The sequence below is a fragment of the Hyla sarda genome, chromosome 5 (genome assembly GCF_029499605.1).
Source record: "Hyla sarda isolate aHylSar1 chromosome 5, aHylSar1.hap1, whole genome shotgun sequence".
NCBI lineage: Eukaryota > Metazoa > Chordata > Amphibia > Anura > Hylidae > Hyla > Hyla sarda.
This window is the reverse complement of record NC_079193.1, coordinates 41,938,579-41,954,550: the sequence shown is the minus strand read 5'-3', so window position 1 is coordinate 41,954,550 and position 15,972 is coordinate 41,938,579. Positions and strand designations below refer to the sequence as shown.

The 15,972-nt window shown below is 43.7% G+C and overlaps 1 protein-coding gene across 2 annotated transcripts in view; it reads right to left on the bottom strand.

Moving 5' to 3' along the window:
* Nucleotides 1-818: 818 nt before the first annotated feature.
* The window catches only part of YME1L1 (YME1 like 1 ATPase), a 47,749-nt gene continuing 32,595 nt past the window's right edge, over nucleotides 819-15,972 (bottom strand). Inside the window, exons 11-19 of one of the 2 annotated variants that reach the window (XM_056519374.1) lie at nucleotides 15,569-15,701; nucleotides 15,109-15,171; nucleotides 11,440-11,552; nucleotides 7,952-8,107; nucleotides 6,153-6,304; nucleotides 4,836-4,962; nucleotides 4,681-4,754; nucleotides 2,135-2,221; nucleotides 819-1,429 (exon numbers count right to left, since the gene is read on the bottom strand). In XM_056519374.1, coding sequence (XP_056375349.1) covers nucleotides 1,286-1,429; nucleotides 2,135-2,221; nucleotides 4,681-4,754; nucleotides 4,836-4,962; nucleotides 6,153-6,304; nucleotides 7,952-8,107; nucleotides 11,440-11,552; nucleotides 15,109-15,171; nucleotides 15,569-15,701 — 1,049 coding nt within the window. In that variant the 3' untranslated portion in view covers nucleotides 819-1,285. Of the gene's footprint in view, nucleotides 1,430-2,134; nucleotides 2,222-4,680; nucleotides 4,963-6,152; nucleotides 6,305-7,951; nucleotides 8,108-11,439; nucleotides 11,553-15,108; nucleotides 15,172-15,568; nucleotides 15,702-15,972 lie in introns of both variants that reach the window. The other variant, XM_056519372.1, reaches the window with a different exon arrangement.

Genomic DNA, 15,972 nt, shown 5'->3' with positions numbered 1-15,972 from the left:
CGTGCCAGAACTCTGCAAATACTAAACAGATTTAAGTATGTGACCCCACTTTGTAAAGCTATAACCCAGTATATTGGGTTTAATGTGGGTGAACATGGTGTCAGATTCTCTTTATGTTATCCAGACCCATGACACCTGTTAGTCATTTATAGCTAAATATGCACCTTTTTAGATATACACAGCAAATAGTTTTTTGTTTGATTCCAGCCATGAGGATCTCTAGGTCGCACTTCTGCTCTCTTCAGCCGACCCATTCAAGTCATATACAGTGGTCCCTCAACATACAATGGTAATTCGTTCCAAACGATCCATCGTTTGTCGAATCCATCGTATGTTGAGGGATTCGTGCAATGTAAAGTATAGGAAGTTATACTCACCTGCCCCCGCCGCTCCGGACCGCGTCCTCACCGCTCCAGATGCTGTCCCAGGGGCTCCCGATGCTGTCCCGCTGCTCCGGCGTCTTCTTCGGGATCCTCCGGCTTCTTCCGCATCTTATCCGTTGTCTGGGCCTCGCTTTCTGGTGACGTTATTACGTTGCGGCGCCAGGACGGCGTGTGCAGCGACATAATAACGATGCCGGAAAGCGAGGCCCGGACCCGGAGAAGATGCAGAAAACGCCGGAGGATCGCGAATTGGCCACGGAGCAGCGGGGATAGGTAAGTGAACCTGTCCGGGATGCTTAAACTGCTATCCGACAGTAGCTTAAGCATTTTGCGCTGTCGGATAGCAGTTAATGCGATGGCCCCGACATATAAAAGGATCGTATGTCGTTGCTGACATCGACATGCGATGGCCTCTGAGAGGCCATCGTATGTCGATTTGGTCATATGTCGGGGCCATCGCATGTCGGGGGGTTACTGTACAAGTTCTAAGAAGTGCAGCTGGTACATATTACAATACACATATTGGCAATAGCCGACTCAAGCACCATGAGGCCATGTTCTGTGAATGGTGGATGTAGCTGTACAGAGGTGATGGACGTTATGATAACACACTGGACTATTTCCTGCCTACACAATGTGGTGTAAGTTTGCTATACTGTCAGATACCTGTACAGCCTGCCCTGAGGTCCTCCCCACTTCTTATTGACACAGGCCTCTATTTCCAAGGTACTTCCTAACTCAATAATGATGAAGCTGTGCGAGCAAATAAGGTATCGATTGTGGCTTGTTTAAATTGAGCGATATTTTGGCATACCTTAAATAAAAAGTAGCATGTAAATATAGAGAATGAATTCCGCAGAGACGATAAAACAATGAGGAGCTCACAGTCCATTATATAGATATCATCTAGCACCTAACTTTTTTCCTTCTAATACCATCTGAATTTCTTTGGCATCCAAAGTCTCATACATTAGTAAAGCTTCAGCCAGATTTTTGTGCTCCTTTGCACGAGTTTTCAGAATGGTTTTTGCCCGTTCATAAGAATCCTAAGAAAAAAGAAAAAAATTATAGTTTATTTCAACTTTCTTTAAGATAAACCATATTTAAATGGGCACTGTTGGACACTGGGTACATCTTGGTAAAACTTTAACCTTTCTAATATATTTCATTAAAAAAATATATATAAGTTATCTCCTTTTTATAGAAATCATGGCTTATAAAAAAAAAAATAAGACCACTAGGGGTCCCCATACCATCCAGAACATAATACTGTCCTGCTGCCGCATTATCTTTTTCCCAGCTAAAGAAAAGGCTGGGACAAAGTCCAGGAAGTGAAGGTGGGACTAGCACTCCTCAGTGCTCACTCCTGTCCAGCATGAAAAAAAGAGGAAGGTTTTAAAAGCAGCCTGCAGTGATTGAATGAAGAGACCCAGCACAGCTCAGCAGACTCTGGGAGGGAGTGAATGTATGGTGAGTGAGGACGGGCTCAGTGCTTGCCTCGGACATGCCCTTTCCTGAGCAGTGGATGTCAGAATGAGCGACCAGCAGAACAGAGAGATTTGGGAGTCAAATACATTTTTTTAAATAATGGCAGCCTATGGGTGTGTAAGCGTACAATGGCATCTGTCAGTGGTATACAGAGAAAAGCTTCTCAACGGATACCTATGACAGACACAGACCCTAAAACGTGCCATTCTGGGTACATGACACAGTCCAGCCTGATTTTATGTATAACATTTTGTCCAGTTTACCTTTAACAATGTCCTAACTTCTTGTTCAATGGCAGCTTGTGTTTCTGGACTCAGTTTCGCAGTGTCAGAATAAGTCATTACCCCAAGCTGTATAAGTATAAGAAATCATGATAAATACACAGAAACATCCCATACTCGCTACATTAGCTCTAGCTTACGAAAAACTTTATTGGATTTCTAAACCAGACATCCTCCTAAAAGGGATCCTCCTTTTGGACCCTCACATGTAGCCCAGAATAAGGAGTGCCGCTGTGGTCACAGAAATAAATACTTGCTACCAGATACCACCCAGAATATAGCTGATCACTGGAGGTGCCCACAGAGCGTCCTATAAAGAGCTCATTGTCCAGTGACCCTTCTGACAAACAATTATGGGTTTTTATGGTGTTGACTGCTAAGTAATGCTTAAAACATTGTATGGTTAAGTATCAACAGTTGCCTGCACCAGTTGGTAGAACGGCCAAACACCATGTTTTTATTGAGATAGATCATTGGCATATGTCTGCAGTGTGTAGGTATGTATGTTTGCTGTCCTCTGTGGTAGCCACTACCTTTTTGTGCTAAAGCAAGGATTAAAGCAGTGGTCCCCAATCAGTAACTTGTGACCTGATGCAGCATGCCATCATAGGAATTAGGTATGTCCCGATACTAGTATCGGTATCGGGGCCGATACCAGGTATGTGCATGGTATCGGGGACTCGTCTAATGTCCCCAATACCAAGCCAGATACCTGGTGTAGTGCTTTGCTGTCCTGTCTTCCGGTTTGCATCACTGCCGCTGCCCCGTTCTGCTGTCCGCATTATGGAGTCTTATGGAGGAACATGTAACTTACACGTCACTCCACTGCGTCCAGCGTAATGCTACGGAGGAAGCAGAGTGACGTGTATGTCACATGCTCCTCCATAAGACGCCATAATGCGGACGTCAGAACGGGGCAGCAGCAGTGATGAGAACAGAGCTGCAGAGTGGAGACACCGGACAGCAACTACAAAGGCGGGCTGCTGACTACAAAGGGGTGCTGCTATCTACAGGGGGGGTCCTGCTGGCTACAAAGGGGGACTGCTAGCTACAGGTGGGGGTCCTGTTGGCTACAAGGGGGAGGGGCTGCTGTCTAATGTCTGCAACTATCTATACTACCTACAAGAGGATAACTACCTGCTGGCTACAAGGGGGACTTGCTGGCTACAAGTGGGGCCCTGCTGTCTAATGTCTGCAGCTATCTATACTACCTACAAGAGGATAATACCTACTATTAAAGGCAATCTTACAGCAGAGTCACCTGCACTAACTTGAATTTATAGGTAAACTAGCTGCGCACCCGGCATTGCCCAGTTTTTCCTTCCTAATCCTTGTTGGGGAGGAAAATAAACATAGGAGGAAGCTTTTGACCTCCTATCCCGACCTCCTATCCCAGCCGTACAGAAGTTATGTGAGAACATACATTTCCCATTGATTTGCATGGGACTTTAAACAAAAACCCGACCCTCACGAATGGGTGTAGTTAAGGGTTAAATCAACTATCCTATATTTTAAGTGGACATATAAGTAAAATGTGAACAAGTATTATCTAAATATCTCCAGTAGTTTGGAAGTTATGCAGTAACATATATTTCCCATAGACTTGTATGGGACTTTAAACAAAAACCCTGCCTGTGGCAAATGGGGGTGGGTAAGGGTTAAATCACCTATCCTATGTTTGTTGTTGACATATAAGTAACATGTGTGCCAAGTTTCATGTTAATAGCTTTAGCCGTTTGGACGTGATGCTGGAACATACACACATACACACGCACACACACATACACACACACACGCACATACATACATACACACACACATACATACACACATTGAGTTTTATATATATATATATATATATATATAGATAGATAGATAGATAGATAGATAGTGCAGGTGACCCGGTTTCTACCGCTGCTCACCATGTGAACATCAGTGCAATCGCGCCGGAGACATCGGTCTCGCCACCAATGCAAATTCCCTGTTCTGCACAATGGAGAAGAGAGAAATCTTGGCTCTTCCTACAGCACCCACCGCCATTGCACACAAGGACCCACATATCATACGGTAAACAGCACCGAAGACCGGGTCACCCTGCTGTCACATTCCCTTTAAAATATAAGTACTCGTACTTGGTATCGGCAAGTACTAGAATTAAAGTATTGGTACTCGGTCTTAAAGTATTGGTACTCGTACTGGTATCGGGACATCCCTAATAGGAATCCTAACTTATGACTATATGCACTGGGAATTTCCATTATTGCAGACATATCCTGTCCACCAACCAATGCCAATAGATAGTATAATATTGAATTTTCTAAGTTGGTTGAAATGGTGAGAAGTGGGCTCAGCATCTTAGAGGGTCCTATCCATGTGTATTTTTTCTGTTAAACACCCAGTATCTCCTTGTATCATAACCAACTTTAAAATTATTTCATGTGTTGCCAGTTTAGGTTGCACATGCTTTACATGTACATCTTTTGAATATACAAAGGTGAAAGGACCTTTAAGTAAGAAAAACTTTGTACCTTTTCACTCATTCCAAATTTTGTTACCATTAGTTTTGCTATTTTTGTTGCACTGTCAAAGTCACTTGAAGCCCCTAAAAGTAGAACAAAAAAAAAACAGATCAGTAAACCTGTGAGCTGTGCAGTAACTAGACTCAGGTCAGATAGGAGATTACCTGTAGTAATGTTTTCTGGTCCAAAAATGATTTCCTCAGCTACTCTGCCTCCCATGCTTACATCCATCTGTGCAAGAAGCTGGGACCTGGTCTCACTCCATCGATCGTTCTCTGGCAAAAGAGACACCTACAGAAATAAGAGAAATAGATTAAGAATACATACACATTTGGTATTTTTAAGACCAGTGGTTTCCAAACGGGATACAGTCACTGCTGTCTTCTGTTCATCAAAAAAAGCCGGGAGTACCTTTTCCTCTGTGAAACGTACAATGGGTGATGTCACTGTGCATGCCTTGAATATAGAAACTTTCCCGGCCTCTAGTGGCTGTAGGAAGATGTTGCCTGCAGTCTAGAAGCAGGAGCAGAAGACAGCAGTGACTGCAGTGGGAGTCAAGAAGGTGAGTATTTCCTTTCAGTGGGTTTCTTCCTACAGGGGGAAAAGTCTTCCCTGCAGGGGGAAAACTAACTACATTGGGCAAACTACCTTCAGGGAGGTCTTAACTACATGGGGCAACCTACCTACAAGAGGGTCCTACCTACAGAGAGCAAACCACATAATAGAGGGAACTGCATACTGTGGATATTTCAAAGAAGTGAACTCTACACTGGGGGAAACTACCTACTGGGGGTTCCAGCTTACAAACTACATATTGGGGCCACCTACCTTATATAAAAACAATTATCTACTGGAGCAACTTCTCTACCTAATTGGGAGGACCTACCTACTTTTCACCAACAACCCATTTAACTTTGTGCAACACCAAATGGTGCAATTATTACCGTTCAGGACACTATGGGGGAGACTTAACAAAACCTGTCCAGAAGAAAAGTTGCCCAGTTGCCCAAAGCAACCAATCAGCTCGCTTCTTTAATTTTTAACAAGGCCTCTGCAAAATGAAAGAAGCTATTTGGTTGCTATGGGCAACTTTTTTTCTGGACAGGTTTTGATAAATCTCCCCCTATAGATGGGAAAAAGGGGGTCTGAAAAGTGCAAAGCCTAAGAGGTTTGTCTGGCATGTTCGGCAAATATGAATTTTGAATGGAAGAAATAGTCATGGCCATCTAGGCAAGATGAAGAAGGAAAAAAAATGAATGACTCCGATCAGAGAAGACATTGGATATAGCAGAACCATAATCTACATAGCTATTGTTCATTGGGTATTGTGGATTGCTTCTTTTCAATTACTTTTTTTTTTTATTCGGTAGGAGTTCCCAAAGGTAAAAAAAAATTCTAACATGTATTCCTAAGGTGGAAAAGGTTGGGAAACACTGGTTCAACTAATGATGAACTAACATTGTATGTTGTGCAAGACTCACATGACCAAGCGTTGGGCCCCGTGGCATGATTGTTGCTTTATTGATAGGCATTGCATCTTTGGTGAAATAAGCAATAATAGCATGCCCTGACTCATGATAGGCAGTGATTGTTTTATTCTTGTCATCTATCTCCACACTTCTCCTTTCAGGACCTGCAGGGAAAAAACGTACCTTTAGATAAGCCATGGAACATGTAACAAAAGAAAAAAGAAGTACTCCGCCCATAGCGGTACCAATAATCTGTCTGCAAGCTTACTGTTTACAAAAAACAAACACATAAAAACTCCTGATATTAAAATATAAAATTATAAAAGTACTGTCCGATAAGAAATGTGCAGCTGCCAGTATCTTCAGCGGTCTAGCACTTTTAGGGTAACTGGGTAGGTAGAGGAAAATTTGCCACAATATCAAAAAAGATAACGTATTTATCGGCGTATAACAAGCACCCCCATTTTAACAGGGAGATTTAAGTAAAAAAAATTAAATGTAAAATAAATGACGGACTAAATGCCACATCATCCCCCCAACTTCGTTTTCTTCTGCACCTCAGTTTGGTCCCGTCTCCTCCAGTGCCACATCATTCCTTCCCTTTTATCAGTCCCTGTGCCACATTTACCCCTCTCATCGCCACCCCCCATGTCTCATCATTCCCCCCTCATCATCCCCCCACCGTCTCATCATGTCCCCCATCATTCCCCCTCATCATCCCCCCACCCTGTCTCATCATGTCCCTCATCATCATTCCCCCCACCGTCTCATCATCCCCACCTCATTCCCCCCCTCATCATTTCCCCCCTCATCATTTCCCCGTCTCATCCCCCCCTCATCATTTCCCCCTGTCTCATCCCCCCATCATTTCCCCCTGTCTCATCCCCCCATCATTTCCCCATCTCATCCCCCCATCATTTCCCCATCTCATCCCCCCATCATTCCCCCCCCCCCATCATTCCCCCCCCCCCCCCCACATAATTTCCCCATCTCATCATCCCCCCATCATGTTCCTCCTATGGCATCCAGTGGTCTTCAACTTGTGGACCTCCAGATGTTGCAAAACTACAACTCCCAGCATGCCCGAACAGCCAACTGCTGTCCGGGCATGCTGGGAGTTGTAGTTTTGCAACATCTGGAGGTCCGCAGGTTGAAGACCACTCTTCCCCTTTCCTTGCTTGTCTGCGCTTCGGCTGTCTTGCGGGCTGCGGGGTCAGTGAAGCAGATGAGTTACGTCCTCTCCCGGCTCCTCTGCACGGCATCACGGATGTCACTTTTGGGCGGCGACTACAGGAAATGAAGTGATGCCGCACTGAGAAGCCGGCAGAGGACGTAACTCATCTGCTTCACTGATCCCGCAAGACCCTCTGCCTGACCTGACCTGCCGAAGCGCAGACAGGTAAGGAAAATAAACAAAACTATAAAAAGCAGGGAAAGAGGGAATGATGAGGGAGGGAAAATGAAAAGTGAAACTCACTTGTTTTCTCCCACACCTGTGGATAGTGTGGGAGAAAACAAGTGACAGTGCGGGGTGGAGACGCCGCTGGTCACTGATTATAACATGCAGGCAGACTTTTTGCCTTAAATTTAAGTTTTAAAAGTACGTGTTATATGCCGATAAATACGCTAATCTGCAGTAAAATCTCCTCTACATGTTAAGCACATGAATATGTGGTAGATTTTTCCTGCACAAATCTACACACAAAATGTACAGCATTATGTGTAGGTGCACATTTCCCTTACATTTCAGATATATAAAAAAAAAATAATAATAATAATAAACATTGCATATGTAAAAGAACTTCTCGCACCCATGAGTATTTTATCCTTGGCAAACTCCATTTCCTTCATGGTAACCATCTCTTTTCCATCCACAGCAGCTTTCAGTGCGGCCTGGTTAACAAGATTCTCCAGCTCCGCCCCAGAGAAACCCACCGTGCCACGAGCGATTATTTCAGCATCAATGGCTGTGAAGACAAGAGAACAATTTAAAGGACTTAAAATTTTACCATTTCTGTTTAGTTGGTAAACCAGGAATGATACATTTTTTTGCATGACTGTCCATGTAATTCTTGTTCACAAGAAACTAGTCTTGATAAATACTACTAATATATTATTAACACTATTACAGCAAAATAGTTGACTTATGAACCCATAACAGGCCCCACAAATCTTGGGTAGGGGCACATCCTCTGGGACCCTCACCAGTCATGAGAATGAAGGAACTTCAGCACTAATTCAGCATTTAGGCTCATTCCCACAACAGTGGTTTTCTTTACAAAGTTTCTATATCCATTTAGTGATCATTGTACTGAACATGTAATGTTATATAAAGTTGTGCATGCATGGGATAAGAATATGGCTAGTCTTCATATAAGATATTGCCAGGGACTATTCATATTTTACAGACTATTGGGGAGACTAGAATGGTTCTTATCTGCCGACACATTCTATGTTTTTATCTCAGCTAAGAAAAACATGAAAAAGGAAATAACACTGACTGACAATAGGAAATAAAGTCGGCTCCTCCCTGGCAGGATATACCCGCCCACTGGAAGTGAGGTAATCCATTTGGTCACAAAGCAGTAGGAAAAGCCAACAAAGAAATATGTCTGAAGGACCCTAGAAAGAAATCCCGGATAAAAAAAAACAAGAACTGGAAAAAAATAATCTGGAAAAAAGATGAAGAATGGGTGGTGTGCCCCAATGAAGGCTACGAGAAAGATTTTACGGTGAGTACAAAAAAAAAATCTCCTTTTCTCGGTCACTCTTCATTGGGGGACACCTATACTGATACCAAAGCGGTCCGCTAGGGTGGGATAAGCCAACAGCGAAAGGGGAATCAGTCCAGGGACCGAAACCCACTCAACTGTAAGGCCTGAGGACGAGATCCTGGCAGAGACGAGCAAGGCCCAACAAAGCTCCCGGAAGAACCCCTGTCCATGGATATGGACTAGAACGCCAAGAAGAGACCATCCTATGTAGAGACTCCAAGCCAATGGCCCATATAGAGAGACAAGAAAAGGTCGACCGGAAACCAGATGGGCTGGAACCAACCCGAAGACGATAGGAAATCTACTCCAAGGAACACAGAACCAGACAATGGGCTGGCCAGGTTTGGAAACAAAAAAAATAGGAAAAAAAGGCACAAGAGAACCCCATCCAGAGTCAACCGAGTCAAGAGAATATGGTGGGAAAAAAAGCCAGGGAGCGCAGAGTACGTCTGAGCAGAAGGAGAGTACAGCAGGTGGAGACCAGAAAAACCACTGGAAAAAAAGAAAGATGGAGACTGGCTCTGGAGAGGCCTGTAGCATAAAAGCGATGACCGGAACAGCTGCAGACTAGGGCTGCACGATATATCGCAAAAGCAATTGAATCGCGATTTTTGCTTTTTTGCAATATGGCCCCCCGGGAAAACATGCGATTATCTGCTCGGGCTGGCTCCCTTGGCAGGGGCCGGCCAGAGCAGATAAAAACGAATTTAAAATACTAAAAGTCAGTGTTTCCCAACCAGGGGGCCTCCAGTTGTTGCAAAACTACAACTCTTAGCATGCCCGGACCGGCAAAGACTGTCCGGGCATGCTGGGAGTAGTAGTTTCACAACAGCTGGAGGCACCCTGCTAGAAAAACACTGAGCTAAGGGCGCAGGGAGAAAAATAAAAAAAACTTCTGCTCACCTAGTCCCGGTCCCTGCAGATTCGTCTCCGTGCGCTCCGGAGGTTCCTCTGTTCTTAGTACAGTAGGACCTTTCCCCTTTCAGCCAATCAATGGCCGCAGTGGTGACACATGTCAAGCCAGTGATTGGCTGATGGGGAAAGGTCTTGTACTGCAGCAATACACTAGGTTTCCCGGGTCCCGTAGAAGATTTGAAAACTGCCAGGGAAACCCAGTGTATTACTGCAGTACAAGAATGTGACTGAAAGGGGGGGGGGGGGGGGGTTGTGACAAGGGGGGAGAAATGTGACATGGGGGAGAATGTGACAAGAGGGGGGGGGGGGGAGAATGTGACATGGGGGGGGAGAATGTGACATGGGGGGGAGAATGTGACATGGGGGGGAGAATGTGACATGGGGGGGAGAATGTGACATGGGGGGGGAGAATGTGACATGGGGGGGAGAATGTGACATGGGGGGGGAGAATGTGACATGGGGGGGGGAGAATGTGACATGGGGGGGGAGAATGTGACATGGGGGGGGGGGAGAATGTGACATGGGGGGGGAGAATGTGACATGGGGGGGGAGAATGTGACATGGGGGGGAGAATGTGAAATAGGCAGTGGGCATAAAATTGGTAGGTAGATGTGAAATGGAGGCGATTGGACATGAAATGGAGGCGATTGGACATGAAATGGAGGCGATTGGACACGACTGTGTTGCCTCATGCCACATGCCAGAACAGAGGTGCTTAACCATCGGAAACCAGATCACAGGAAGGCCCGAGGCACAGTCCACCTAAAAAAAGGGAAGGTGGGCTCTACACGTGGCCTAGCATATGTAGGAACACAAACATGGTTACTGCATGATAGTATCTTCAACCAGCTTATGGCCACGCTGCATCATACCAGGTTAAGATAGTGGGGCAAGCAGGGTACAACCTCCAGGCACTGGCCGTTGGCGAGAAGGGGTTAACAGTACATACTCTATATGTCTGTGCCCCTTCATCGCATATGGGGAACAGGTAGCACCCTGCCCCTGAACCCCACCTGAAAAAGGGAAACAAAAGGGAGTAAAGAACCTAACTAAACAGCCATTACAAGAAAATAATTTAAAAAAAAAGACCAAGTCTGGAGAGCACCAGACCTGTGTCTTGCCTCCTACTGACACTAGCTAAAACTGATAACCTCACTGCAGGTGGGCGGGTATATCCTGCCAGGGAGGAGCCTACTTTTTTTTCCCTAGTGTCAACGCCTCCTAGTGGCAAGAGCATATACCCCATCAGTATAGGTGTCCCCCAATGAAGAGCTACAACCTTCCCGGATGCTTCATGTGCTTGGTCTAATAATTTCAATCTTAAAGGGGTATTCCAGAGCTTAAAAAACAAAACCCTTATACACAGGATAAAGGATAAGAGTCCAGACTCTTACCCCTAAATCGAGGGTGTTGCCAAGTGCTCCATTCATTGTCTATGTGAGCACCGGAGAAACCCAAATGATATACCTGTGGATAGGGAATACGATTTTATTAGCGCTGGATTACCCACTGTTGACAATTGGAATTTGCAGGTTACATAAATGTATGTACTAAATATTGTACCTTAATATAAATTCAGTTTACATAGAAACTAAATGAGGAAAACTCACAATGATCATATTTGATCTTGTTCAGGTACCATTTCAGGATTTCTGTGCGTCCCTTTACATCTGGCCTGGGGACTGTCACCTGCATATCAAAACGACCAGGACGTACTAAGGCACTATACAGAGAAAGAAAAAATGTCATAAATGAAAAAAAAAAAAAAAACTCATTTCAATATGACAACTTTATCCACTACATATACATACAGTGCAATAAAATTATTTAGCCCATTTCCAGTTGTTCCCTAAAGTGACAAATATCAGTCCTGGTTTAAAACATATGATATTGGATAATGAAAACCAGAATGAATATGTTTTAATGCAGTGTGTAGCTTATAGACCCAATATTCAGATCTTGGAGCCCTTTACAAAAGCCAAAGTGCTTAAAAGTGATGGACACCTTTGAATAAATTATTTTTATTTGTTTTGTATTTTATGCTTTATGTGGAATAAATCATTTCTGTAACTGGTATTCCTTCTGCAGCTTCCATATATTACAATACACTCCAAGCTGCTCACTTTCGTTCAGTCTCAATGGATCTAGCACCTCCTAACTTCTCATGAATGTGCATCTATCTTTACATCAGATCAGATTTAAGGTTAGACACGCATATAAGAGAAGAGACTGCAGGCTGGACAGAGAGAGAGTTGGCTGTCTGCATTAAGCAGCTTGCATTGTACTGTAATACATGCAAGCTGCAGAAGAAAATGGTAAAGAATTCTTATTAAAACCAGTTGAAGAAATGTTAAACTCCAGATAAAACATACAACACACTGCAAAATAAATATGCAAAGGTTCCTACATAGCCAGCAGGGGTGAGGTGGCACTGGTGCCACCTCACGATCGCCCTGATTCGTCGGCCGGTTTACCGACCGACCAATCAGGACACCTGCTGCGGGTGTCACTCCCACAACCCGCTCCACCCTTCTTCCGGAGGACGTGATCGGGTGCGGGAAGTGGACCGCGGCAGCTGGGGACCCCGATCCCAGGCGTCCCTGTTGGGATCGGGGCCCCAGGAGCGGTGGCGAGGGACTGACCTGAAGCGGCGGCTTGAAGCAGTAGAAGGCGAGTCAGAGCCTCCTGCTGTTGTTTAGCAACAGCTCCCAGCATGCAAAAAGGGCATGCTGGGAGCTGTAGTTAAGCAACAGCAGGAGGCAGACCACCACAACTCCCAGCATTCCCTTATTGGCATGCTGGGACTTGTAGTTTTGCAACAGCTGGAAGCACATTTTTTCTATGGAAAAGCGTACCTTCAGCTGTTGTATAACTACAACTCCCAGCTTGCACAAACAGCTAAAGTGCATGCTGGGAGTTGTAGCGGTGCATCTGCTGGTTGCATAACTACAACTCCCAGCATGACCGTTGGCTGTCGGTGACTGCTGAGAGTTGTAGTTTTGCAACAGCTGAAGACACACTGGTTGTGAAACTCAAGAGTTTTTTGTTTTTTTACCTAACTCAGTGTTTCACGACCGGTGTGCCTCCAGCTGTTGCAAACTACAACTCCCAGCATGCACGGTACATCCTGGGAGTTGTAGTTTTGCAACAGCTGGAGGCACACTGGTTGTGAAACACTGAGTTAGGTCACAAACTCAGTGATACATAACCAGCGTGCCTACAGCTGTTGCAAAACTAAAACTCTCAGCATGTACAGTCTGTCAGCGCATGCTGGGAGTTGTAGTTTTGCAACAGCTGGATGTCTCTCCCCCCCCAATGTGAACGTACAGGGTACACTCACATGGGAGGTTTACAGTAAGTATCCGACTGCAAGTTTGAGCTGCGGCAAATTTTCTGCCACAGCTCAAACTGCCAGTGACAAACTACTGTGAACCCCCGCCCGTGCGACTGTACCCTAAAAACACTACAATAACACAAAATAAAAAAGTAAAAAACACTACATATACCCTACCCCTACACAGCCCCCCGCCCCAATAAAAATGAAAAACGTGTGGTACGCCACTGTTTTCAAAACGGAGCCTCCAGCTGTTGCAAAACAACTACTCCCAGTATTACCAGACAGCCACTGACTGTCCAGGCATGCTGGGAGTTTTACAACAGCTGGAGGCACCCTGTTTGGGAATCACTGGCGTAGAATACCCCTATGTCCACCCCTATGCAAGTCCCTAATTTAGGCCTCAAATGCGCATGGCGCTCTCACTTTGGAGCCCTGTCGTATTTCAAGGCAACAGTTTAGGGTCACATATGGGGTATCGCCGTACTCGGGAGAAATTGTGTTACAAATTTTGGGGGGTATTTTCTGCTTTTACCCTTTTTAAAAATGTAAAATTTTTGGGAAAACAAGCATTTTAGGTAAAAAAAAAAAAAAATGTTTTACACATATGCAAAAGTCGTGAAAAAACTGTGGGGTATAAAGGTTCACTTAACCCCTTGTTACGTTCCCTCGAGGGGTCTAGTTTCCAAAATGGTATGCCATGTGTTATTTTTTTTGCTGTTCTGGCTTCCTAAATGCGACATGCCCCCCGAGCAAAATTTGCTTTCAAAAAGCCAAATGTGACCTGTAGTGCGCCAGCAGAGCACTTTTCACCCCCATATGGGGTGTTTTCTGAATCAGGAGAAATTGAGCTTCAAATTTTGGGGGGTATTTTCTGCTATTACCCTTTTTAAAAATGTTAAACTTTTGGGAAACCAAGCATTTTAGGGGGGAATTTTTTTTTTTTTTACATATGCAAAAGTCGTGAATCACCTGTGGGGTATTAAGGATCACTTTACCCCTTGTTATGTTCCCCGAGGGGTCTAGTTTCCAAAATGGAATGCCATGTGGGTTTTTTTTTTTTTTTGCTGTTCTGGCATCATAGGGGCTTCCTAAAGGTGACATGCCCCCCAAAAACCATTTGTTGCTCCTTCCCTTCTGAGCCCTCTACTGCGACCGCCGATCACTTTACATAGACATATGAGGTATGTGCTTACTCGAGAAAAATTGGGTTTCAAATCAAGTAAAAATTTTCTCCTTTTTACCCCTTGCAAAAATTCAAAAATTGGGTCTACAAGAACATGCGAGTGTAAAAAATGAAGATTGTGAATTTTCTCCTTCACTTTGCTGCTATTCCTGTGAAACACCTAAAGAGTTAAAACACTTACTGAATGTCATTTTGAATACTTTGGGGGGTGCAGTTTTTATAATTGGGTCATTTGTGGGGTATTTCTAAAATGAAGACCCTTCAAATCCACTTCAAAACTGAAATGGTCACTGAAAAATAGTGAGTTTGAAAATTTTGGGAAAAATGTGAAAATTGCTGTTAACCCTCTGATGTCTTCCAAAAGTAAAAACTCATACATTTTATGATGCAAACATAAAGTAGACATATTGTATATGTGAACCAAAAAAAATTTATTTTGAATATCCATTTTCCTTACAAGCAGAGAGCTTCAAAGCTAGAAAAATGCAAAATTTTAAATTTTTTCATCAAATTTTGGGATTTTTTACCAAGAAAGGATGCAAGTTACCACAAAAATTTACCACTATGTTAAAGTAGAATATGTCACGAAAAAACAATCACGGAATCAGAATAATAACTAAAAGCATTCCAGAGGTATTAATGTTTAAAGTGACAGTGGTCAGAATTGCAAAAAATGGCCGAGTCCTTAAGGTGAAAAAGGCCTTAAGGGGCTAAATGATACAATAAATAACACTTGGAGGTTCAGCAATATTTACGTACTTATCCAAGGCTTCTGGGAAGTTTGTGGCTCCAATGATTATGACACCTTCATTGGGTTTGAAGCTGAAATACAGGATAAAATTGAAAGATGGGTAAATACTACATGCTTAGGCCCCTTTCACACGTTGTGCCCAGTCATCAAATGTCTGTTTTTTTTGTGCCTTAATAGACGTTATAATGGACGTTATTTTTGATGGGGCACAATGGGAAACAATGGGTCCTGACAGATCCCATTTACTATTATGGGGTCCGTCAGGTGCTGTTGTTTTTTGATGGGAGTAACGGGAGTAAATAACGTTGCATGATGTATTTTTCCTCCCACTATTCTCCCCAGGCTACCCGACTGCCATATCATAATGGCAGTGTAAAAGAAGCCTTCATTTTATCAGTCACATAGAATGTAGTACTATTTAGCTTAGTATAGCATTACAATTTTCAAAGTGGATAAAGACACACATACCCATCCATCTCTGCAAGGAGCTGGTTAATAGTCTGTCTAGAGTAGGGGTGCATGGGAGATTCAATCCTTTTACCGCCCACAGAATCCAACTCATCAATAAATATGACACATGGTGCGTTGGTCTTGGCTTCCCCTTTAAAGAAAAAAAAAAATTCAAAAAAATAAGTATACAGATAAATGATGAATAGAATTTCAGCTTTGCCGTAACATCCCCTTATTTATTGTGCTGCAAATAACAAAACTGATGCAAATACACTGCTCAAAAAACTAAAGGGAACACTTAAACAACACAATGTAACTCCAAGTCAATGACACTTCTGTGAAATCCCACTGTCCACTCAGGAAGAACACTGATTGACAATCAATTTGCTGATTGACAATCAATTTGCAATCAATGCTGTTGT